The 25,632-nt window shown below is 41.1% G+C and overlaps 1 protein-coding gene across 2 annotated transcripts in view; it reads left to right on the top strand.

Annotated features, from left to right (window-relative positions):
• The window catches only part of TIAM2 (T cell lymphoma invasion and metastasis 2), a 239,870-nt gene that overhangs the window by 173,582 nt on the left and 40,656 nt on the right, over positions 1-25,632 (top strand). Inside the window, exon 16 of one of the 2 annotated variants that reach the window (XM_014519343.2) lies at positions 11,208-11,311. In XM_014519343.2, coding sequence (XP_014374829.1) covers positions 11,208-11,311 — 104 coding nt within the window. Of the gene's footprint in view, positions 1-11,207; positions 11,312-14,676; positions 14,738-25,632 lie in introns of those variants that run through there. The other variant, XM_025202639.1, reaches the window with a different exon arrangement.

Here is a 25,632-nt window from a genome sequence, read left to right as displayed (position 1 = left end):
GCCACTATTGCCCTTCTACCTAAATCCATACAGTTCAACCTTTTAAATGAGCGGGCTGGGTCCTTGTGACCTGCCTGACACTACTCCATTCAGGTAGAGTAGTGGGGAAGGAGGAGGCTGCCAGTGTCAGAGGCGGGGAGGAAGAGTTCCTCTGGCTACATCAGAAATTAGTGGCATGGTGCAGGGCAGGGAAGGAGCTGCACTGCACCAGGCTGGTTAAACAAACCATGCACATTTACTTTCCTCTTTGTATGTAGGTTCTCTGCTTTCCCAAATGTTCTATTAATTCTCATCTGTAATTGTTTGAATTCACCTTTCTTGAACCTTAGTAATTGGAACTGCACAGTGTTCCAGAGAAGGTCTCATTAAGGGATGGGCATGTGTACTGGAAATATTTTAGCTAATGCATCAATGGCCTTTTCATGCTTGCACCATGGTAGCTTGTAGTCATCTTCTGATCAACTAATACACCCATTTTTTTTTCTTTTCTGTTCCCAACTAATGAGCCCATAGATTGCAGAGAGAAATTCTTACTCTTAGTTCCTAATTTCCTGACTTTACACTCCTACACTATTTAATTTAATCCTTTCTGTTCCTCCAGTTTTTAAGGTCATTCATTTTTTTCCTGGATCCCATTCCACTCCTACTATCTATTGATGATGCCCCCTAAATTTTGGGTCATCACTAAATTTTATCAGCACATTTGTGCTTCTCATACCATGGTTATTACTGAAAATATCTGTCCCAAATTCTTTCTTTGAGGAACTGCAGTAGTAACCTTGATCCAGGTTGCTATTTCTCCTTTCAGCATAACCCATTATTAAATTCCCTTTAGCCCTACTTTCCTTAAAATTCTTATTCTAATCCACATGTATTCCATCTATTTCCCATATGGTACTATATCAAATGCTTTACTTAAAACTAGAAAAATCCTATCTACCTCATGTATCCATTGTTTTAAAAAAAAATCAGTTATTGGGTTAGTTTGGGGTGACCAATCTTTGCTAAACCCATGTTGCATTTTATACTGTTTGCTATTGAAGTCAAACTGTAAGGCCTTGTAGTTTCCTGGTATCATTCCATCCCCACCTCCACTTTCTTCAGTATAGGTACTGTTTTGCTGTTCCCCAGTCATACCAACCTCCATTTCACAAACTTATTTTAAATCCTTGATAATAGATTTGGAATTTGATGTGCCAAATTTTCAATGTCCTGGGATAGAGATTATCTCCCCCTTTCTCCCTAACCTTGTGTACATTAAGCTCTTTGGATTTGCTTCCCATCTCAGATCTGATAATTTCCATTTCTGTTCACTGAGCCATCCTGCCTCAGTCTCCATTTGTTTCATTTTGTATAAATAATTAAGTATTCATTAGTATGAATTTGAATGCATCTCTCATGTGAGTGTCCTAGCCATTGCTCTTTAGAGTTAGATTCTCTCGCTGTGTCTAGTACCTGTAATGTATTCATATATATGAAACGAAAGAGCTTCAACAGGAGAGACTGAAAAAGACCCTTTGCCCCTCCTGCTGTTCCTTTGCCCTCACTATAGAATTGCCAGTAACATGGTGGTCACTCTCCTGGGATGTGGGAGACCTAGGCTTAATTTCTTGGTTTGAGTTGGGTAAATAAGGGTCTTCCTCTGGGTCTTCCACATCCCATGCCAAGCATGTGTCCTGGCCACCAAGCAGTTGGCTATTGTGACTCTTTTTGGAGAGGGAGGAGGGGGAAGTATAGGTTTCGCCCTGATATAGAATGGGCAAAAAGTGCTATGGAATGGGAAATGTTTCCTATCTAGCTGTAGTCTCTATACTTTTACCAAGGTTAGGACTGTCTTCGAAGCCTGTTAAAGCAGGTAACCTCATGCATGGAATCTTTCCCACTCCCCAAAGTGGTGCATGGTGTTTCTGCAGTGTGCGTAGCCTGCTCAGAGTAAGAGACTTGGGTACATCTAATTTTGTGGTGCCATCTGTTCTTTTTATCTAGAGTTTGTTAAAGTGTTTTTCATCAATTTACTGTTGTCAATGGAATGGCAGTTTGAAATGCACCTTCCTTTTCTTTTACTTTGGAAGAAAGAAAAGCTATGCTATCTCAGGATTCTTGGCACTTTGGATAACACTTGATGCGTTTGGGATGTGCCTTAGACATTTTTCAAATTCATAAGAAAATTTAAAATGGAACAAAGCCTAACATGTTAGCAAAAAAAAAAAAGTCTTAACAGGCTGGTATTTAGAAACAAGGTTCCCTGTTACTACTTGCTTCACATGGTAATTTTCCCTTCATTTGCAGTGAGTAGCTGAATTAGTAAGAATAGCTCTGGCTAGATTGTAATTAAAGCTTCTTTAATTAAATGGACAAAGCAGATAGGTGCCATTTGCATTTGTTGACAGTTTCTTTATGGTAAATGAATTGCAGGATGGTTGATGGTGACATATTCAGGTTGACTTCCAGGCTGGGATTGTGGTATAGAATATTATTGCTCCAAATGCCTGTAGAGGATATTCTTTCTTAAATATTCTTTTATTTCAAACATTTGAGTAAGTTCTTTATTGACTTGTGTGTGCTTCACTGAAGAGATGCAAGGATTGAGGTTATGTTGTTGTCACTCTTCAATGATGGTGAATCATTTGGGATATCTACGCACGTGCTCTGGGGTGGAGGGGTGCATTTTAATTAGAGCGGCTCCCGGAAGTTGCTCTAATTAAAATGCCAGCAGCTTCTTGTGTATTCAGCACCTCATGCTTCAAAATGGCAGCAGGGGGGCTTTAACTAAAGTTCATTCAACATTTTGAAATGCAGGGGTACTGAATACACATGACAGCAAGGCTGCTGGAGCATTTTAACTAGAATGTGTTGGAGCAGGTATCCTGCACACGTACAGACTTCCCTATATAGCTGCCTGCTAGTATGGCATAATGTATCATAAGTAAATTGAATAGGGAACGTATTTCTCAAAAAACTGTGCATGTTGACCCACATCCCATGAGTTCCCATTGGATTTGCTAGTAATTAGGAGAGCTGAACAGGGTCTCTTGACCTCTCATCATTTGGTCATTTGAGGAAAGCACCAAGCTTGGTATAAATGTAATGTAATGTGGATGAGTTTTTTCATACAGAGCATATTATATTGGGGAGTTTGTATCTTCATCCCCTCAAAGTTTACCCTTTTATAAAAGGTTTGAGGTTGCTGCTCTTCTGACTGGAAGTCAGGTAGTCAGACACTAGCCTTATAACTGGCTGAAATTGTGCTTAGTCTCAGGGGGCACTCTCCTGTGTAGCCATATTAAAGACAATACTGTCAGCTATTTGCAGGCCCTTGTAATTTATTTTTAGCTAGAAAGGACTATAGAAATAGCCACAAGTGAATGAAAAAGTCACAAAATTACAGGTAGAAGCATGTATATATTCGAGGAGGGCGGTGCAGGGGGAGAGAGAGACAGTATTAAAATATTGAAACAAAGGGTCAAATACAAATCTAAGCACTTGCCAGCCTGGCCCAAGAGACTAAATGCAGGGCAAACTCTACCTAATATTACTGTATACTGATGGAAACTTCTCTCCACTGATGCATCAGGAGTAGTCACAAGTGTGCTAAGCTGGTAGGGCCTATATAAATACTTAACATGTATGGGCAGATGCATTTGTAGTATTCTTAGGGTGACAGCCATACTGAGTCACTCTCTCAGGGAACATTTGGATCAGCTTGGAGTAAAGTATTTTAGGTACTCTTCACCAAGTCAGTGATAAAAGTATAATAATGTATGTCATGGTAGAGTTATTTGAAGGCTTTTCTGTTTGAAAATGCTTATTTGACAAAATCCATAAGTTTTGCAGTAACAGATTAACATTACTGAACTTTTTTATGATAAATTACCACAGTATTTTATTACTAAAGGTTATTTCAACCTTAGCAAAGTTCTTTTCCATTTTGTTGCTTCATGTAAGACAGTAGAATTTAAAATGAGAAGATATGAAGTGCTTTGACTTCACTGGAATAAAGCATTTTGAAGAGGTCTTTCTATTATTTCTAAACAAAACTCTTCAGAAATTCCAACATTTTGTTCCAATTCAGCATGAGAGAAATTTTTTTTTTTAATTGCATCTTCCATAGAATACAAATTAGATGTTTTGGCTGGTATTACTAAGTATTTTGCATTTTAATTTGGAATTCCTTTTCTGTTATTTCTACTTACTGAGCCATAGCCATGAACCCAGTGACGCACAAAATAAATCCAATATCTTCACTGGAAGTTATTTGAAGGCTTTTCTGTTTGAAAATGCTTATTTGACAAAATCCATAAGTTTTGCAGTAACAGATTAACATTACTGAACTTTTTTATGATAAATTACCACAGTATTTTATTACTAAAGGTTATTTCAACCTTAGCAAAGTTCTTTTCCATTTTGTTGCTTCATGTAAGACAGTAGAATTTAAAATGAGAAGATATGAAGTGCTTTGACTTCACTGGAATAAAGCATTTTGAAGAGGTCTTTCTATTATTTCTAAACAAAACTCTTCAGAAATTCCAACATTTTGTTCCAATTCAGCATGAGAGAAATTTTTTTTTTTAATTGCATCTTCCTATAGAATACAAATTAGATGTTTTGGCTGGTATTACTAAGTATTTTGCATTTTAATTTGGAATTCCTTTTCTGTTATTTCTACTTACTGAGCCATAGCCATGAACCCAGTGACGCACAAAATAAATCCAATATCTTCACTGGACAAGAAATTGTGTTTAATGTTATATAGTTAGCAGAAATCCATCCCTAAGGCAGGTAACCCCAGGTAACCTGTCTGCATTTTACCAGCTACATTCTATCACCAGTTCAATGTCGTGTCCCCACCCCCGATCTCATACCTATGGTCTCCCATTCCTTCTGATCCTCACTGCCATGCGTTTGCATTTTCATAGACTTGCATTTTGCATATTGGCTACTATTCTACCCAGGGGAGCGCACACAACACCACCAGATTCTCCCAATGCCTGAAGAAGGGTGTTTGTGCTGGAAAGCTTGCAAAGAACAGTTTTTTCCAACTATTTAGTTGGTCTAATAAAAGATATCACATCTACCCAAAGAACCTTGTCTGCCTGTGTCCTTAGACCAACACAGCTGCAATCCCTAAGACACCTGGTACACATTGCATTTATGGCACAAGTAATATGCCAAATGTGCCATAAATAACAAGCCACATGTTTATGGTGCCATAAAATGAAAGAAATTCCACAAAAGATGGAACCAGACCCAGGGCTGTTTTGAGGTTGGTGCTGACAGATTGTCAGCATCAGCCCTGGAACTAGACCCAGAGCTGTCCAGGGCCTACGTGGACAATGATGGTTGTGACTGGCACTGGATGGTCCTGAATCCTAGGGCTACCTCAAGCCTGACTCCAGTGATCAGGCTGGGGGAAGCTTTGAGACTCTACATAGGACCCAGGGCTGTCCCATGCCTGACCCTGATGCTCAGTTGAGCATCATGATTGGTAACAGGGCAGCCCTGGGTTCCAGAACAGAACTGCTCCCTGTCTGATCCCCAAAATCAGGGGGTAGCTGCACAGTGGCATGATAGGGATTGGCATGGCTGGATGTACGATGTTTGGGATGGAGAATAAAATTTCTCAAATCCCAGTTGCACTGTTATTTTAATGTTCTTTGTGGGGCTGAAACCTCAGCTGGTATAAGTTAGCAGGGCTCTCTTGAAGTCAGTGAGCAATATTGGTTTATACTAGCTGAGGATTAGGCCACTTTAAGCACTGTGGTAAGTAGCAGAAAACAAGAATAGTCTGGAACATGGCCAGATGGATACCAATAGCAAAATATGGCAGGGTGGCTGATATTTAAAATGAAAACAATCAGCTTGGATACTATGTACATTTTGTGCTTCACAACCACATGCTAAAAATATTCATTAATCCCATCCCATTTTAACCTCTCCCACCCCTTTGCTCCTAAGTGAAGATCTAGAATGACACTGTGTAACACCATGTGAAATCATTTTGTTAACTGTGCATCTCTGATGTTTTCTCTCATCTCTGCTATGTTCTTCTTCTGCAAATTTAGTACTTAGTTTTGAAAAGCAGTCTGATAGGATATCATCCAGCCAAATGATAACATACTTATATTTTTATTTCAGGCAGACTTTGTTAGTACAAGCCTGATGCTAAACTAGGAGTTTTGAAACAAATACAATTGGAAACTGTATAATTATTTCCCTTGATTTACTTCAGGTAGTTCCATTTGATGCAGGAAAGGTACTGCAAGAAGAGATAATAGGAATATGAAATTTGGTGTGCTTCTCTCCTCCCTTCCTGCCCCGACCCTCCCTCACTGCCCCAATTGTAAATGTACTATTCTCCCAGAGTATACTCTATTTTCTCAGGGGTCTTAGGAGAATAAGTAGTTTTTAGCCATGTGACTCAAGATGTCAGTGCCTATCTGTCCAGTTGGAGCAGTGTAAATGGCACATTGGAATAAACTCCAAAGGAAGCTCTGTTTTCATCACAAAGGAAGAAAAAACTGACACAATACAAGTGTTAGACACAACAGCAGATCATATCTTTTCTGCTAAATTATAGTATCCAGCTTTTAGTAGGACATGATGTACCCAACATGGGGCCTCTTCCTAGCTAATAAAACATCATTATAACCTTTAAATGTATTATTTTAAATTGTGGTTACAGTCAGTTCCCCTTACCACAGTAATAAATGTTATCCTAATTACATAAGCTCTATAAATGTGCTGTCTATGCCCTGAAAATCTTACAACTAAAATGGAATGCAAATGAAGGGAGAGGGGGAAAGGGACCAGAGGCCCAGGTCCTGTTCTACCTCTAAGCCATCAAAACAGCACTTAGGCATTGAAATCACAATCCTGTTCTATGCACAGGAGCCAGAAAACTACTTAGGTGCCTTAGATTCCTTATGTATCTCTGCTTTGACCTAGAAAGATCTCTTTGTCACTAGACTTGGGCTATGCAATGAATATTTAATGCCAAAGGCATAAATAGCATAGGGAGCAGGGGCCAAAAAGCCCCTTGTCCTTCCTTCCCAGTTAGATTCACTAGTTCAGGTAGATGTTTCCTTCTGAAGAGCTCTGGATCCCTAACCTTTCAGCCCTCTGGACTGAATGAGTGCTATGGGATCAGTCTGTGGGTGCGGTGCAGGGCACTGGCCAGCCCCAGATATCTGGATATGGCCAGGTGTTGGCTGAACCCCATGCATTGATATGAACTGACTACATTATCTGGCCCACGGATACAGAAGTCTGGCATCAGGGAAGGCAGTTAACACTGCCACCACTTCCCCACTAACAAATTTCTGGACCCTTGGGAAGCACCATGGACCAGATGACATAGCTGTATAGGCTGGATCTGGTCCACAGGCCAGGGGTTGAGCACCCCTGAAATAGGAAGTTTCCCCTCTTAGGCAGCTAGATCCCAATATAGGAATCATAGGAAAGTAGGGCTGGAAGGCACCTTATAAGCTCAGGTAGTCTAGCCCCCTCCTTAAGGGAAGATCATCCCTGACTTAAACCATCCCAGGTGTTTGTCTGACCTGCTCTTGAAAATTTCCAGGGATGGAGATTCTACAACCTGTCTAGGTAGCCTGTTCCAGTGCTTGATTACTCTCATAGTCAGAAAGTTCTTCCTAATCTCCATCATAAATTTTCTTTGCTACAGTTTAGGCCATTGTTCCTAGTTCCCCCCCTACAGCCAAATCTCCATCTCCATCTTCTCTATAACCTCTCTTAACATATTTGAAGACTGTAATCTCTCCAGACTAGTTAATTCTAGTTCTTTCAGCCGTTCATCATAAGTTATATTTCCCAGGCCTCATCTTTTTTTGGTGCTGTCCACATTTTCTTGAATAGTAGGGTCCAAAGCTGGATGTCCAAAGCCCTACCTTCTAGAGTGTTTGCAACTCCACTCAACTTGGTATCATCCACAGATTTGCTAAGTGTGCACATTCCTATCCCATCATCTAAATCACTAATTAAGATATTAATACTGGACCAAGGACAGACTCCTGGGGAACCCCACTTATAACCTCCTCCCAACTAGACATTGAACCATTGATCACTACTTGTTTATGATGATCCAACCAGTTATGTATGCACCTTAAAGTACTTTTGTCTAGTCTTTATTTCTTTATGGTGAAAGCATGCAAGGTTGTGATAAGGTTGACCACTGAGAGAATGGAGAACTACATGTTTCCAGGGAGGAACAAGATTTATGTCTGGTGGTGCATAAAAATTCTTTCAATGGAGAATCTTTCAGAGGGGAATAGGGTTCTGCCTCTGGAGATGAATTAGTCTGTCCGTTGAAAGAACAGGAGAATTATGTGCCTTTCTATGTGGAATAGGATTGCTCTCCTGAGCTAGATGCATACTTTTGGGACAAGTAAAGGGGAAGGCCTTTGACATCTAGTAGAAGGAACACAATTTGAGTCAGAGTGTTTGAGCCTAGTGACGGGGTTGAATCTTGCAATATTTGGTTGTGTAGAGAAGTCTGCAGATATGGAGTACACCAAATTTAAAAGGATTGTTGTTACTGGTTTGGTAAAACAGGATAACAGGGGTAGCATTATAGGGCTTAAACAAAGATGTGTTGGAGACATTGGGGTTCTCAATGATTTCACTGTTGTTAGTTCTTATGACTTTATTGCAGGTCTTGTAATATTTCATGTTTCACTTTTAAAGCCCCTGTTCCTCCCGTCAGATGATTATAAAGAATCTGTTTCACTTTAAAAAAAAAAACAAAAACAAAGTTGCTACTGCTCAGGTTTGCTGAGAAAAGCTTAAAATCTAACCTTAAGGCAGAAAAAGAACTCTACATTTATAACTGCTTCTTGAATCTTATAATTTTTAAGACAAGCAATTGGATTTGTGGTGTCTGAACCATGATTTATTTTTTAACTTGGCTGTAGTAATACTGTTGTTTGAAAATTAGGGTAGGATCATAAAGAAGTAGGACTGGAAGGGACCTGTAGGGGTCATCTAGTCCAACTCCCTCCCTGAGGCAAGGTAAAAAGACTGCAGAAAGACCTGGATAGGTTGCAAGGGTGGGCTGACAAAAACAAGATGCGTTTCAATACGGACAAGTGCAGGGTGCTGCACTTGGGCAGTAGTAACCGGCAACATACTTATAGGATGGGAAACTCCCTTCTTGAGAGCACGGAGGCAGAAAGGGATCTTGGAGTCATCATTGACTCCAAGATGAACATGGGCCGACAATGCGAGGTCACGGTCGGCAGAGCTAACCGGACCCTATCGTGCATCCACAGGTGCATTTCAAGTAGGGCTAAGGAGGTGTTCCACTGGTGTCGCACTCTGTGCGACACTGGTCAGGCCACAGCTGGAATACTGTGTCCAGTTCTGGGCGCCCCACTTCAAGAGGGATGTGGACAACATTGAGAGGGTCCAGAGGAAGGCCACCCGCATGATCTGGGGACAGCAGGGCAGGCCCTACAATGAGAGGCTACGGGACCTGAACCTGTTCAGCCTTCACAAGAGAAGGCTGAGGGGGGACCTTGTGACTGTCTATAAACTCACTAGGGGGGACCAGAAGGGTTTGGGGGAGACTTTGTTTCCCCCAGTGCCCCCCGGGATAACAAGAAATAGCGGCCACAAGTTGTTGGAGAGTAGGTTTAGATTAGACATCTGTAGGAACTACTTCACAGTTAGGGTGGCTAGGATCTGGAACCGGCTTCCAAGGGAAGTGGTGCTGGCTCCTACTCTGGGGGTCTTGAAGAAGCGGCTTGATGCCTACCTGGCTGGGGTCATTTGAGCCCAGTTTTCCTCCTGCCCAGGCAGGGGGTCGGACTTGAAGATCTACAAGGTCCCTTCCAACCCGACTTCTATGATTATGAAATTACCTCTTTCTAATAGTGATGCTCAAGAATGTAGAAAGGATAAGTCCTTTCTACGTCAATATGCAAATTAAGCCTTGAATAGTTTGTTTGGGATATGGGGGGAGCTATTTTATTACTGTTAAACGTCCAGCTTTGGAGAGTATGATGAGTTTACTCAGAGATTATCTCATCCCTTGACAGTTTTAGGTTTTCAGTAGTTCAGACTAGGTCTTGCTACACTAGGGAATTACTGTCTTCTGAATTGCCCAAGGTATTTATAAATTTATAGCAAGAGAGAGACTCTTGTGTGTTTCATATGAACGTAAGTGTGTGTGTCTGTGTGCATGCATACACATACATACCTGCACACAGAGTATGATGCAAATGTTAAATACTTTAGGAAACAAAGGACAAGAGAAGAAAGTGTTTCAGTATTAAAGACTGCATGGTATGTTCTGAGATGGTATTCCCTTTTTGTCCCATTAAGGAATTTAAAACCAAGTCATGTCATAGGACTGTATGTTCATCCAAAGAAAATCACTTTGTAGATTTATTATTTTGATTGGTGATCCCTAGATTCATAGATTCATAGATGTTGGGGTCGGAAGGGACCTCAATAGATCATCGAGTCCGACCCCCTGCATAGGCAGGGAAGAGTGCTGGGTCTAGATGACCCCAGCTAGATACTCATCTAACCTCCTCTTGAAGACCCCCAGGGTAGGGGAGAGCACCACCTCCCTTGGGAGCCCGTTCCAGCCCTTGGCCACTCTAACTGTGAAGAAGTTCTTTCTAATGTCCAATCTAAATCTGCTCTCTGCTAGCTTGTGGCCATTATTTCTTGTAACCCCCGGGGGCGCCTTGGTGAATAAATACTCACCAATTCCCTTCTGTGCCCCCGTGATGAACTTATAGGCAGCCACAAGGTCGCCTCTCAACCTTCTCTTGCGGAGGCTGTGCCCTATCAGTGGCACAGACTGTACTGCATTGTAGACGGATGATGCTACGTTAGGAAGCACACAGTTAAGTAGATCTCTTAAGTTTATTTTTGTACAGAAAATAGGTACATTGCTTGAGATTAGTCTTTGCTATCCGACTGCATTTTAAAAAGCAGAGCTTCCTTGCACAGTTTGAAGTCTTTCTGTTTCCTTTTTCCTTTTCTGATGTTATATAGAGGGAAAGTGACTGTATCTTGCCAAGAAGTGTCCTGTCTGCAAGGGGAAAACAACTGCATCTTGCCAAAAAGTGTTCTGTCTATAAGCTTAAAAGCATTTGCAAATGGAAATGAGTAGATTATTTTTCCTTTCATCATTTCTGTCTAAACTGTGACTGGGTTTTTTTTTTTCTTTTCAAATGCAGATTTTAGCAATGTGCCTGATGTCACTGCCAGTTTGAAAAGGAGCTCTACTGATGGCACTTTGGACCAAGTGCCACACAGGGAAAAGGCTGAACCACCTTTCCGGGTAAGAGATTCATTCAGTATAATAAAACAGCAGATTGGGCTATTTTAGATCACACACTGCATCTTGCAGAAAGAAGGGTTTGATTTATATGTGTTTGCACATTTATATTATTTTTCGTAATAGAGGTATTGGTACTTATGAATGGGAAGGATTAATACCATTAACTTGTCAGCTCTGACTTGTTAGGACCCCTGGGGCATGGCTATTTATATGGTTTATAGAACTGTGATATGGTTAAATAGAATTCATCTTTACATGTCACCTAAAGGTGAGCCTTTGAAGCTGGGTCTCAAGAGTTTGGGACATAGCCTGCCAGTTCACTGCACCGTTGATGTCTTAGTTGATTAGTCCTTTCTGTTAGAATTCATATTCCTTCTGCTGTCATTTCAAATGCTGTTATGATTTTTTTTTAGAGTTGACTTGTCCAAGGTAACAGGTACTTTCAGCTACCAATTAAAGAAAGTCTCAGTTTTTGAGTGTCCATTCCAGAGGTATAACTTGATCTTAATTTTTACAAATGTCTTTAAGCACACAGAGCTCCCATAACATTTGGGCAGAGTTGGGAGTATTCGGCACTTGTTTTAGTCAGGACTGAGATGTCTTCTCTTGGGCATCCCAAATCAGTAGCTGCTTTTGAAAGCATTGGTTTTGATAGAGGTATTGGTTGTTGTTATCACTATGAGAAGTCAGATTAGTAAAACTGTCATCACGAGAGTATATGATTATTCTAGCAGAGTAGTAGAGCATTACACCCCAGATAATTTTTTTTTCCAGTTTGTGATCTTGGCTCAGGGGACATTACAGTTCTGACTAAGGAAATTTTTGTTTTTTCTTTTGTTGATGAGCATGTTGTGGCTCAGGGCAGGTGCTGAATAACAACATTGCATTTTTTGATTAACTAAAATTAGTCATTTTTTTTGCTAGCTCTGAAGCATGATATAATTTGTGCCATGGAAGTAGCTTGCCAAAATACTTTAAAAAATAAAAATGGAAATGAATAAAACTATACAATTCAAAAGAACATAATAATAGGATGCATCTTTCTTTTAGCTCAGGTTTCTTACCTAGCAGCTGGCCACAGAAGCTGGTTTCCTTAGTTTCTGGGGCCTCTCTGTAGGCTACTCCAAACTAATAGTTGAAGTAGTCTTCGAGGGACCTTATACAGCTTCTCCATGGGGTGGAAACTGGAAGGTTCTATGCAGCTCTGAATTTCCTAGGTGATGCAGCACTGGGTGGGTGCATAAGGGACCTTTACAGAGATGAGTTTTTTGCTGTATCAGAGTGCAAGGCACTTCCACACCTACCTTCACACTTCGTGCGTCTGCCATACATGTTAAACTCCCAAAGACCATTGGTGCCATGAAATAGAAGGCTGGATTTGCCACTCAGAATTAATTGTTTACTCATTAGAGGTGATGTGGATGTGCATTATTGTCTGAGGAGCTTTGGGGGTTAAAACACCTGCTATCCTCTGATTCTGGCATCTATGCACACGCTGGGAGTTTCTCGTTGTTGGTAGTGCTAGCCTGAACCATACTTATGCTCAGGAGGATCCTTTTGTGCCCTCTATCTTGCCGAGTGAGTATACATGTTTTGGGAAAAGAAAAACAGGAGTTTGTGAATAAATCAGGGACACAAACAGCAGATTGGATCCTGTTTGTTTCTTCTTTGTAGAAAGAAGTAGAAATATTTCATTGCCAACATGAAAGGCAAAGGCATTTGTCAAAATTGTTTCTGTGTCTTTATCAAATACACCAGAAGATATGAACTTTTAGAGAGTTCACTGGGGATAGCTATAAAAACGGAGAGAAGTTAATTTACAGTATAGCAGGAAATTGAATAAGCTACAGCGATCCTCTAAATAGGTGGTTCTCAACTGTGTTAGACTCAAGGCACCCCTCAGAAAATGCCAGCTCTTAACTTTCACTTGTTTTTTTGACTACAGAAAAAAATAATGGAATGATTCTTCTGTTGCAAAGAACTCAGAAAGACCAGAACAAGGCAGGCTGTTTTAACACTATGGATTTCTACATGGCACCCCGCAACACCCTGAAAAAGATCTCATGGCACCCCAGGGTGCCACAGCACCCTGGTTGAGAATCACTGCTCTAAATTGTGTTGCAGCTGCTAATTCCATAGGTTCTGGAAGGAAACAGACAGATGGATTTGCTCCCTGGCTTCCCTCCATCCTGCAATCTCTGTCATGTCTAGCAGTTCTGTTGGGTTGTGCATAATTTGTTGAAGTTATTTCCCACACCATATTGCAATTGAGTTCTGGGTGGAATACAGTAATGCTAATGATGTTTTTAAGAGTTAACTGAGGGTGTCCTAGTTTTTTAGATGTAGTGGAAAAAATGGCTTGGCAATCAAATGCAGCCTGACTTGATGAACCGCAGCTGTAAACGAGTGTGTGACAGCCCTGCAATTTCTGCAAATGGTTTATAATTGATTGCCGTCTTTCTGTTGGAGAGTGCCTATTACTGTCAGAACTCTTTGTATGACCCTGTTGATTTCTCCAGTCCATGTAAGATTTAAAAAAAAAACAAGTCAATGAATTTGTAAGTAGGATTATTATATATGCTTGGTGATTAGGAACAAAAAATAATTAAAACAGATTTTGTTTTTACAGCCTTGATTTTTAGGACTGTTCCCATGATGAACAATAGGTACTGCTAAGAAAGAGTAGGGCAAGGAAATAGTGCAGCCTCAGAAGATGTAGTATCTGGGTTTTTCTTTTTTTTTTCTTTGCCTCGTATTTTTTTTCTGTGCAGCTTGATTAATTTATCTGAAAGTACATTGGTAAGAACACCTCAGTATTATGTGGTAAGATGGGAGTTTTGGGGGTGAGAAGAGTCCAGGTATTGTAAGAACTGACTTCTGAAGAAGACACTGGTGGCGCTAAGAGGTATCTGAATGCAGTTTGGCACAGCAGACAGTTTGGGACTTATTTCATGACTGAGAGAGTGTGAGAGAGGCTCATTTCCCAGTAGACAACAACTGTAATCACTTGGCTCTATGGAACAGACTCCTTTTGAACTTTGATTATTTTCCTAAAGCATGTAAGTAAAAAATAATAATAATAATAATAATAATAATAAATCCTTAACAACATGTAAGCTCTAAATAGAAGTCTGTATATTTGATTATTGGTTTTTATATATTTTTTACTTTTAAGCTTTTTTCATTTTTCTTTGTTTAATCTCTTAAAACAAGTAAAGGGATAAGTATCACCTTTATTAAAGAGTGACATGTAGAGACCATCCATATGAATTTGAGAGGTGCATAGTAGTTTTGGACATGGATCTCTTGTCTTAGCGTACTGCATTCAAACTGAAAATCATTCATTCTTTTTTTTTTTTTTAGCCCAGGTGATGGATGAATGAAAAAGTTTTACATCCTTGGATCAATCTAAAAGTGAATTAATCAGTAAGACAAAGATATTTAATATTAGAAAAGAAAACTGCTTAATAAGCTGTAAGAAATAAATAAAAATAAGTAGGTATTAAATCCATATGTTTGTGATGGTCCTGTAGTTTTTTCAGCTTTTCTTTCTCTGGGGACATCCAATTTATAGCTTGATTAATAAAATCTTGTACTTCCATTTTTATAGGAATAGACTTTTATACTTTTAACACATTCTATGGCAATACATTTTCAAACTGTTGAAATGTTATTTATATGGCAGTGGTGTGTGGTCTTGGCAGTTGTTTTCTGCAATATGTAGTGTATTGTTGACAGAAGAATAGAAGACCTTGAAAATCTAGGGATGCAGCATGACTGCCGATTCAATTAGGTTTAGTTGTGGTTAATCATTTTGAGGTCTAATGCTTGTGCTCTGAGTATTCATTTAAATTCTGATGTATTGACAGTTTCCAAGAAAAAAGCTTTCTCTAAAATAGAGTAGCAAAAGCTACATTTTATGTTCAATACCTTTTTAATTTAGTTGCTTTTATTTTCATTCATAAGCTGTATTTATCAGAAATATTTTCTATAGCCTATGGTTCATATTAACTGGAAACAGTTAATATTTGCATTACTGACTTGTCTGTATTTATGGTATGTATTTTAATACTTCCAAAGATAACATTTTACTAAATAAAGCAGTCCTTTTTTCCCCTGTAAAACCTATATGATCTGATTTTTCAGCTCCTTCAAATCTTTTGAGCATCGTCAGAAATAAGTGTTTCAAATTAAATTTGAAGAAAAAGAAAGACCACAATGTAAACTGCAAGTGTGTGTGCATGAAAGAGGGAGATGTATTCCCAGAGCAGAGATTTTCGAGACTGGAATACAATAACACCAGAGTGAAGTAGAGTTTGTTCACTCTTCTTAAGATATATTTTGTCCTCAGATTAGTTGCTTGTCTCTATCTTAGGAAAAAGCTCATAGCATAGTTCATAATGCAGTATATGTACATAAGGGATTCTCTAGAAGTCATGTATATTTTTGGAAAAAGTTCTATATAGATGAAGCTGGGTATTAAAGTTCTTCTGTAGGGGACGGTTGAGTTCAGACATTGATAAAACTTGTCTTAAAAATAGCTGTTCAAAGTGGTGTGATAATGAAATAAAGACAACAATTGAGACTAGTGTATGCCAGCCTCTTACAAAACTAGATGAATAAGGTAGAGTATGTTTAGGATATAATCTTCTGTGTCCTGGACTAGCTGAATTAAAATCAATGCTTCCTGCATTTCATGTTCTCGGGTACTGTGAAGTCACGTGGTCAGCTTTTCTGAATACATTTTCTGGATCAGATATTTGTTCAGAGCTGTAGCTTGGCGCTCAGTTTCTAAAACACTGAAAGCTCTAAGTGCTAAAAATAATTTTGTTTTTGCAGTCTTGTCAGATGATTCTTCTGGATTTTGGGGCTGAAGAATGTTTTTATTTTAGCTTTTGTTGCAGCAAGCAATGGTCTTAGGCTAGAAATGACAGGGCATAAGAATGTGTTGCTTCCTACAAGTTTCCTCTACCTGGCTTTGCCACTGACTCTTAAACTTGATGATACCAATCTTGGGCTCCTCTTGATGATCAGTGTAGTTTACATAAGCAGGTCTCTCTCTCAGCCATCTCTAAAAAAATCTATGTACTACGAGGAGTGCAAGAGAATTACGTCTTTTCTGTGGTTTAGCTCCATTACTGCATTGAACAATGATAAAGCTTGAAGATTAAGCTCAGTACTTTTCCCTTGACATGGTTGTGCCTACATCAAGGTTGCTCAGCTTGCTCCTTAGCCCCTTTTAATTTTTTGAGAACCATCCCCACCTTGCTTATTATACCTGTTGATTATAAATGAGCCACCTACATCAAAATATACATATATCAGGAGAACTCACTTATCCTTTTCCTAGCTGAGATCCCTCTACCTACCAACAAGTTGGAATGCTTGTCATAATCTTTGCTCTGGTACAGGGAGATGCTGTGTGCTTCAGTAAGTTATCTGGACCCATAAGACTATCCTATTTCTATTAAGCTCTATAAAAACCATAGGAGGGTATGGAATGCATGCTTGCATAAATCTAAAAGTCTACACTTTAATTATTTTGTGCTTTTGCAAAATAATCAATTGAGGCTGAAGTTTCTGTTTATTTGTTCAGAAACTAACAAGTATATTAATCAATTTGAAAGAAGCATTTGAATTATATGGGCAGGAAGTTTGAAAAGTTTTAAAAAATAATTGCAGACCCATTTTGATCTGTTTGTTATTTAGCAGAAAGAGAAACCGTTACAAATTTCATGAATGGTAAATGTTTTCATTAACTGTACATGTGGGCATGCTCATGCATTTTACAAACATACTAAGAGGCAAGGGGTCAGTCTGCATACACTGAGAACCCCTCACTACCTGAGTGCTTTCACAGGTTTGCAGGTCTGTTTTAGTCAAAATTAACAGCCATATTTTGATATTGTCAAACAATCAGAAGCCTAGAAATTTGCACCTACTTTTATGTCGAGGATATGAATTAAAAGTAACTTTGATAAACTGTGGGATTGTGAGGTTTTTTTCTCTCAATGATTCCAAAATGTGTGAGCAGTTAGGCATCTAGTTTGCATATACAGTTACACTGTATGACTGCATAAAGTGTGTATATGTGTGAAAATTGAAACTAAGTGTATCTGGCCATTTGCACATGGCATAAGTTGGCAACCTACTGCCTGTGTGCTGGATCTATCCTGTGAACCCCTGAACATGACCCATGGATGTGGGGCTGTGGTAGCATTTGGCAGTGGGGGGGCTTCAGCTGCAGACATTCTCCCTGTGCTGCCACAGGGACAAGCACTGGTGGCAGCCAGGTCCTAGCTCCTGTTTGCCTCTGACTTGGGGTGGGTCATTCTGGCCCACAGCTAGAAAAGGTTGCCTACCCATGCATGACGTGAGATTTCAGTAAAGATTTATTAAAGAGTAAGCATGTGGCTTTATGCACAACTTTCACATGGCCTTAAACTTGTGACACGTAGAAAATATGACTTCCCAGCTACCTGGCAAGGAGCATTAAAAGGCGGGGTCTGAATATATCAAACTGTTGCTTTTTAGGAATAATCCTCAAACCATTACTTCACCAGATATGCATTCGAACATATTGTGTGTGTGTGTGTGTGTGTGTGTGTGTGTGTGTGTGTATGTTTATGAGGAAACTGCTCTCTCATGCATCATCTGCCTTTTGATTTGACTGCCTGGACAACTTGCGTTAAAAGACTTTTCCTGAGCTAATGCTGAAGCTGAGTTTGATAGTCTCGGAGGCTCCTGAATTTGATTCACAAATACACGCAACAGCAACCAAAACTTCTCCTAACAGTGCTACATATAAATACTCCAGTAATATTCAAAGCAATAGATTTTCATACATTTAACAGGAAATCCTGGCATTACACAGGCTGTTCAGCACTTCATTCACCCCATTTGGACATTTCTGTAATAAAAACCTCCTCAGTGCTTCAAAGATTTTGTGGCGTGCACATCTTTGCTGTGGTGATCATTTTTTAGCCTCTGTTTTCAATGTGGCTCAGCCATAAACCTCACAGGTGAGGAATCCTTAATCTCTACTGAGATGGGGAAATATTTCCACTAAGAACTGTACTTAAACTGTCACGTTGTTTCACCTAGACAAAAATTATTAGTTGCTGAAAATTCTCAGTCACTGTTAATTTAGCCCAAATTCAAAGCTAAGTGAAAGTGCTGTATCCTGTTGTCAAGATCCAAGTTTATCCAGTCCTTCTGGATAGACTGCATGTACGATGGGATGATTTGATCTTTTTTTTTTTCTTTTAAGGCAGCCATAATTATTGAATTGTGAAGATTAAGACAACTGGACTATGACCAATGGGTCATAGTCACGTGCTCCAAGGGTGGGGAAGTGCTATAATTAGAGAGGCTTCAAGCATCCAGAGCATCTTATGTTTTAGCGTACCTGCACCTCAAAATGGTGGCGGGGTTGCTTTTATCTAAAGTCCCTCCCCCTCCCCCTCCCCCCCCCCTCCATTTTGAAGCTTGGGGACACCGATACACAAGACGTGGAGGCTGGCTGGAGCACAGTAATTACCACGCTTCAGCAGACTCAATCGAGTCTGCTCCAACGCACTGTAATTACAGCGGATTGGAGCAGTGTCTGTGCTCATGTACAGGCATCCAATGACTCTTGTATTTAGTAGGATATTAACAAAATTATTTCATAAATGCAGAAGACAAGAGGTTCATTTTATCATTTGAGAGCAAGCACAGGAGTACTGGGAGTGGCACAGTCATTCAACTAGTTTTCTAGGCATTGTGCAGACACGTGTAACACTTGTACTGTTCCAAAAAGTCACTGATTTGGAACTGGTTTACAGCTGTGTCAAGTTCTGTGGCTCTGGGACCAGGGAGTGGGAATGACCATGCAGCTCAGCATGCCTCACAGTGGGCAAGTTGTGGGGAGTGCTTGCATCCATGCTTTGGAGGTACCTGGTTGTGGCTCACCTGTGGTTGAGGGTGTTTCCACATTTCTACTTTGCCATCTCTCCTAAACATGAGTTGAGTACGTTTCAGTAGTCTGCAGTTGACCAAAGTCTATAGTGTGCTTGCTTGACTTGGGCAGGGGAATAAAGTTTGGATCCATGCTTTTGGGTTCTCAGAGGCTTGAGTGGAGAGAGTATGATGAGTGGCTGCAGTTGAGTTGGGAACGAGGACACCAGTGGTTATTAGAAAGATACCTTTTATTGTACAAGGAATGCACAGGAGCTCCTTGACAACGTGCCAACAAAACGGAGGGGAAAAGGGAGAAAGGCAGTAGAGTTCTGGCTGTGTACTAGACAGTTGTCACTGTGGGTGTGGGATGCCTGGAGGACTGACCAGACCTATGTCACAGTGTCCATACATAACACGGAATTGGTTCAAAATACTACTTGATTTTCCAGGTACCCTTTGAACTGCACAAAGCAGCTGTAAACTGGTATCACAGGCTTAGAGGTCTGTCAACTTCAGGTTTAAACCTCATTTAAACCAGTCTAAATGTTATGTGTATCGATGTCCAGGGGCATGCGTGCACAACACTTTAAAGCGGGTTAAAGGCTTTTGCAGTGCTTTAATGGTGTTGGTGTTTGCACACGTCAGTGGCGTATTGCGCATTAATTCCAGCTGCTGTAGCACATTCGGTGGCGTAATGTGCCTTAAATGACTTTGGGGCACAGCAAACTAAAACACTTCTGAGGAGTCTTAGTTTGCTGCCTTATAGCTGCAGAGTGAAGCACCAGGCTCTGTGCGGCTCAGGGTCTGTGCAGGCAGCCTGTGCAGGCATCCTGGCAGCAGCCTGAGAAGGCTGGGTCCACCAAAGGGAGGGGTGGGGGGGAAAGCAGCGAGTCTGATGTTTGGGTTTTTTTTCCCCTTGGAGCCTGCCTGCCTGTGTGAGCTGCCTGGGGACCCGGTTATAGTATCTTAGCGCTTAGGGTTGGAAGTGATCTAAACATATCATCAGGTCCGACCCCCTGCCCCAGGCAGGAACGAGTGCCAGGGCCATATCACCCCAGCCAAATATTTGTTCAGCCTCCTCTTGAAGACCCCCAAGGTAGGAGAGAGTACCAGAGAGGTCCTTCCCTGCGTGGCTGTGGTGCCCCCCAGGACCACCTGAGCTGGGTGCCTGCAGGTGGGTGCTGCCTGGGGTGGGGGCTGCCGCTGCTGCGGAGGGAAGCACCAGCTCTCCCTTTCCCCCCCGCCCCTGCAGCCCAGGGACCGCTCCACCCATCAGCAGCTCGCCTTCCCTCCCCACCACTGGAGAGGCAGGTAAGATGTACACGACACAGGGGTTTACTTCGCCCTAAATTGAAGCACTGTTTTTAAAAATCTACCGCTTCAATTTAGGGCCCCCATTTCATCTACATACACCCCAGGGTATTAGCATGTGATCCAAAAGGGCATGTGCTGTACAGCAATAGAAGTAATCATCATTACGGTGCTCATGACCTCTAAATGTAAATTGGTGCCATTCAGTCACAGTTGTGGCTTATTCAGTGCTGACCCTTATTTAGTAGAAACAAGATAAAGGCCATCAATCAAATGTGTATGTAAGCTATGGAAAGATTTATTATTAATTGGTAACTGTCAATTTATCCCTTCACCAAAAGCCTAATGACTTTTTTTTTCCTCCTAAAATATAGTGAGAAATTTAAATGTTTAAAATATATATCTAATTGGAAGACTGAATCCCAGCATCATGTGTGTTAGACATGCATAAAAGTCGAAGGTGACAAGTAAAAGTGTGCGCTTTTGATTTACATCCAGGGTGGCATGGCCATGTACATGTGTTGCTGAGGCATATGATTGGTTCTTGCAGATCTGTATAGATATTTCCCTTCTTTTGTTACATCAGTCAAGCAGCCCCCAGAGGAATACAGGCTTAGAAATAAAATTAATTTGGGAAGATGGGATGGAAAGATGCAGTTTCGTTCAGCTAAAAGTGTAAAACTCCTGGTAAGCGAAGCCTATTAATGAGCACATGAACAGTAACTATTAATTCAGATTGAAAGAAAATCAAGCCAGAATGATCAACATTGCCAAAGAAGACCCTCAGGGTGAAATGATTTAGAGGGGAAGGTGGGGAGGGGGAGGGAGAGAAGAAGCCACTAGGTTGTCATGCAACCCAGTATCCATTTTATGCGCCGAGAGGATTTCAGGGGATGTTGTTCATATGTGGAGCTCATTAGCTCTGCTTTGTAAATGCTCAAGCAGTATGTGCTTGCCCAGCATGTCATTAATTGTGAGAAAAATATCTATCTAAACCTTTTGCTCTCCATCAAGACATGAAGGGTCCCCCTTTCCCACGGTGAGAGAGTCTCCTTAGTGATTGGTGAGAACCCAGAGCTTGCGGAGCCAACCAGCAATTAGTGTCTTTGCTTTGTTCTACCAGGAGACATTAACACTAACAGTGATGAACTAAATTCTCCTAAAATCCTCTCTTCCTCAATGCTAAGCAAGCATCCTTTTCATTTGATTTCAAGATTTACAGTGGGAGTATGTGAGCAGATATGGGGAAATGGTGCATTTTCCCTCAGTAGTTTTCCTTGGCTCTGTTGTACCTTGAAAAACAGCTCTGCACTGAAAGTACTACATGGGCTCATGGAGAACTACGTTGTTATGCTACCCTTCCAAATGACCCAGCATCTGCCGATCCAAACTAGTTTTGCTGAGTGGCGTAGAATGGAATCAGAACAATGTCTACCATACTTCTTTGTGGTTTGATTATCAGGCAACTGGGCTGATTTCCTGGACCCTCTAAAAAGTCCCTGGCAATTTTACCATTGACTTCAGTAGGATTTCAGCCAAATTCTGAATGAATTGCCAGGACTGCCTAGAGTTAGTAACGGACCTGCTAGAGGTGTTTCAATACCTGTCTCTGATTGTAGGCATTTCTTCCCCTTTGTGCGTGGCATTTAGAATTGATGATTAACATCATATTGATGAATTTTTGGCTCACCTTCCAGTTGCTCAAGTGTGATGACCATCTTGGCCAAGGTACCAAGAATCTCCAAAGTTAAAAGCACTGGCTGCCCCACGTAGAGTTAAGCTTCTGTAATTGGACTCTGGAAACATACTCCCTTTGGATCAGCTTGGAAGGGGCTCGGAAACATTCTCCCAGTGGCTTCACTAGTATGCCAAGAAGGAAAAGATTGTAAGAGCCTGTGTGAGCAAATGTGTGAGCTTGTGCCTCTGTGTTGTGCTCTCATGCTGGTTTTTTTTGTCAGTTGAAGTAGCAAGATTCCTACAACAGTACCAGTACAGCATGACAGTTTCTCAATGCAAAGGGTCTCATCACCTCAAAGCTCAAAGGAAGGGAAAAAATCCTATGTATGCTGCTTACATGTGATGGAAGCTAGTACGAACTGAATACACTACATCTTTTCTTTGTATTCTTTTGGGAAGCATCCACAACATCTATCTGTTTGCAAAAAAAAAAACACGACAGCAGCACTTTTCATTGTGTCAGCAGGTTGGTTAGCAGCATTTGTAGGGATGCTGGTATGACTTCTTCACTGCTGTGAAGGAAGTATTTGTAGTCGTGGGTCTCACATCAGTATTTCAAAGTAGATTGAAGGTGGCAGCCATATGCAGCAGGGTTCCTGATAGACTCTAGGGAAGAGACTCTCTCTGCCAGCTAGAGAATATTGGCTTCATTCTTCCAGGCTGAGATGTCGCTCAGTTATAGGGATTGCTGTCACAGTCTGCACATTTCTCTCTCTCTCTCTCCCTCTGCCCTGCCCTCCCCCTTTTTGCAAGACAGAAGCATTTAAGCACAGTCTTGGCATCTTCATGCTTATGAGATGCCCATCATTGATAGTGGAACAGCAGGGATGGAATATTAGAGAGATAGAAATACAGTTACTGCACACTTCAGGCACTTGCAGCACCAGTGGCACCAGCAGTTTGAGAGTTTTAATAGAGCTGTCATCTTGCGAGCAACCGTCTGGCAGGATATGATATTGCAGCTGCCCTGCCTCAATTTCCTCAGTAGACTTTTCTGTCCACTCCAGTGGCTTATGGTTCAGATCTTCATCCAGGTTACATACCCTTCCTCCTTTCAGGATGCCAGATTCCAATGTCTTTCAGAGTCTTTTCTTCCCTTTAGGTTGGGCATCAACACCACTATAGCTTGGCTGGTCAAGCCTGAGATGGCAATAGTGAGAGACTTGTAAGTTAGTCATATGACATAATCTGAAGTTTCCACTAATTCAGGGTAGGAGTGGTTCAAATTATAGAGACAGATTCCCGATCAGGTTCACAAATTCTCCATAGGGATATTTTAAATGCAGCTAGCCTTCACCTTCCCTTCAATGAGTCACCGCCTCCTCCAATCCAGTGTATGGTCAGAAAGAGCAGGATTCAACCTTAACACTTGTGTAATAAGGTGGGGAGTGGGGGGCAGGGGGAAAAACATACTCCCACTTTGCAGCAGCAGCATCTTAGTAAATGAGCACAAGGGTCAAGGTGACCTTGTAGAACTTAGTGCCATCTTTAAGGGAGCTCTGGAGTTTCCTTGAAACTCCATGGTGGGGAACAGAAGCCTTGAGACCTAGTGTATGATTGTTATGGAATTATCAGGGTTTCCTTGCTGATGTTATAGCATAGTACCTATGTTGTATAAAATTTCTCTGAGTGTTCATTTTTAGAGCTGCCATTAACATAAATTTCCCAGTTCCCTCTGTACTGTGGATATAGGGCACATCTACGCAAGATATTTACTGCAGAGCTGCCTAATTAGTTCTGCAGTAAAGTCAGCATCTACACATGCAGCTCTATTAGGCTGCAGTAAACTAATTAACTCCTCCACAAGTTAATACTTGTAAACACAAGTACTATCCTGTGGTGGCATTATTTAATACACAGTAATGCACGTGTAGATGCTGATGGGGCTGCCTGGGACATGAGGGTGCTTCAGTGTAGGGGCTGCCTGCCATCTAGCCCTGCGCTGGAGCACTCTTATGCCCCGGCCAGCCCCTCCGCAGCCGAGGAGCTGGGTTGGAGCAGCCCCGGGCTGGGAAGCTAACCCCCTGGTCTCCCTGCCAGCCAGGGCTGCTTCAACCCAGATCAACATGCTGCAGTCCCAGGAGCGTGTGTTAACATGGAGTTATGCGTTGGAGTTTATTACATCACATTGATTATGTGTAGACGCATCCATAATGTTTAAGATAGGATTTAAATCCTTATTATTCAGGTTACAAGCCAGAGTTAAGTCTACCTGGGATAGCTTTTGCTTTTAAGCCTCTGCAATTGGACTCTGCACACATGCTCCTTTTGGATCAACTTGAAAGAGGCAACCTCTGGGGGGGAGAAGCTCCTCTTTTGGGCAAGATTATCCATAGTATCCCACTGCAGAAGTTTCTTGTACCTGCATGCGAAGAACTAGATACTGGCCTCTGTTAGGAGACAGGATGTGGGAAATGGTAGATTACTGATCTATTCTAGCACAGCAAGTCTTATGTAACCACCCTGTCAGTGTACTAAGAAGATGAAAAAATAGCTGTCCCTAAAAGGAATTTGCACATTACTCAGAACACAAAGGAACAAACAGCCAGAACATTTCAGATTTCCATTGGTCTTGGAAGATTTTTTCCCCCAAAAGAGACCGATTATATTACATGCAAACTTTACTTTGAAGATGGATTCCTGTGGCAGATTGGCGTTATCTGGTTACCATGGGCTGCTAAAACAGAAAGAAACTTAAGTTAGGAGGAGGGTTTTTTTGTGTGTTTGGGAGGTTTCTTGGGCTTTGTTTTGTTTGTTTCACATTTTTGGCACATCCAGCTCCTAAAGGAGAGCTACAAATGTTATCAACATTGCATTTAGTTTGTTAACACCTTTTTGGATGGCATATGGCTAATTAACAATCCTGACTTAATGGGCAAGCTAGGAAAAGAAGTCCCTCCTAACATCAATTTAAAGCATGTTAAGGTTTGTTGTTTAATCGGGAATAAAGACATTGCTGAACCTAGAGTTTAGCAACCTTTTTCAGTCACACAGCACAAGCTGTGTTCTTTTTTTAAATACAGGTCTACTGAGAAACTGGAATTTTAAATTGCCATAACGTTTGATGATAGGAGAAGGAGGAAGACTACTTTCTTTCCAGTAGAGCTGCATTTCATTGACAATGGTGCTAACAACATAGTGTGTGGGGTTTTACATGTTTCCTAGACTTGCACATTGGCAACAGGAAGCACCCTTATTTGGTCCCTTGAAAATAGTGTTCGGTATTATGCGGTAGACTCTTCTGACTGTTGGTCCTCCAAAGTAACTGTTGCCTTGCTGTCTCAAATGAATCGGTGCAGACCTCAGTGCTCAGTCAGCAGGTGCATATTGCC

The sequence above is a fragment of the Alligator sinensis genome, unplaced genomic scaffold, assembly GCF_000455745.1.
Source record: "Alligator sinensis unplaced genomic scaffold, ASM45574v1 scaffold331_1, whole genome shotgun sequence".
NCBI classification, from domain to species: Eukaryota; Metazoa; Chordata; order Crocodylia; family Alligatoridae; genus Alligator; species Alligator sinensis.
Note: the sequence above shows the minus strand (reverse complement) of the source record. Positions and strands in the feature narration are given on the sequence as shown.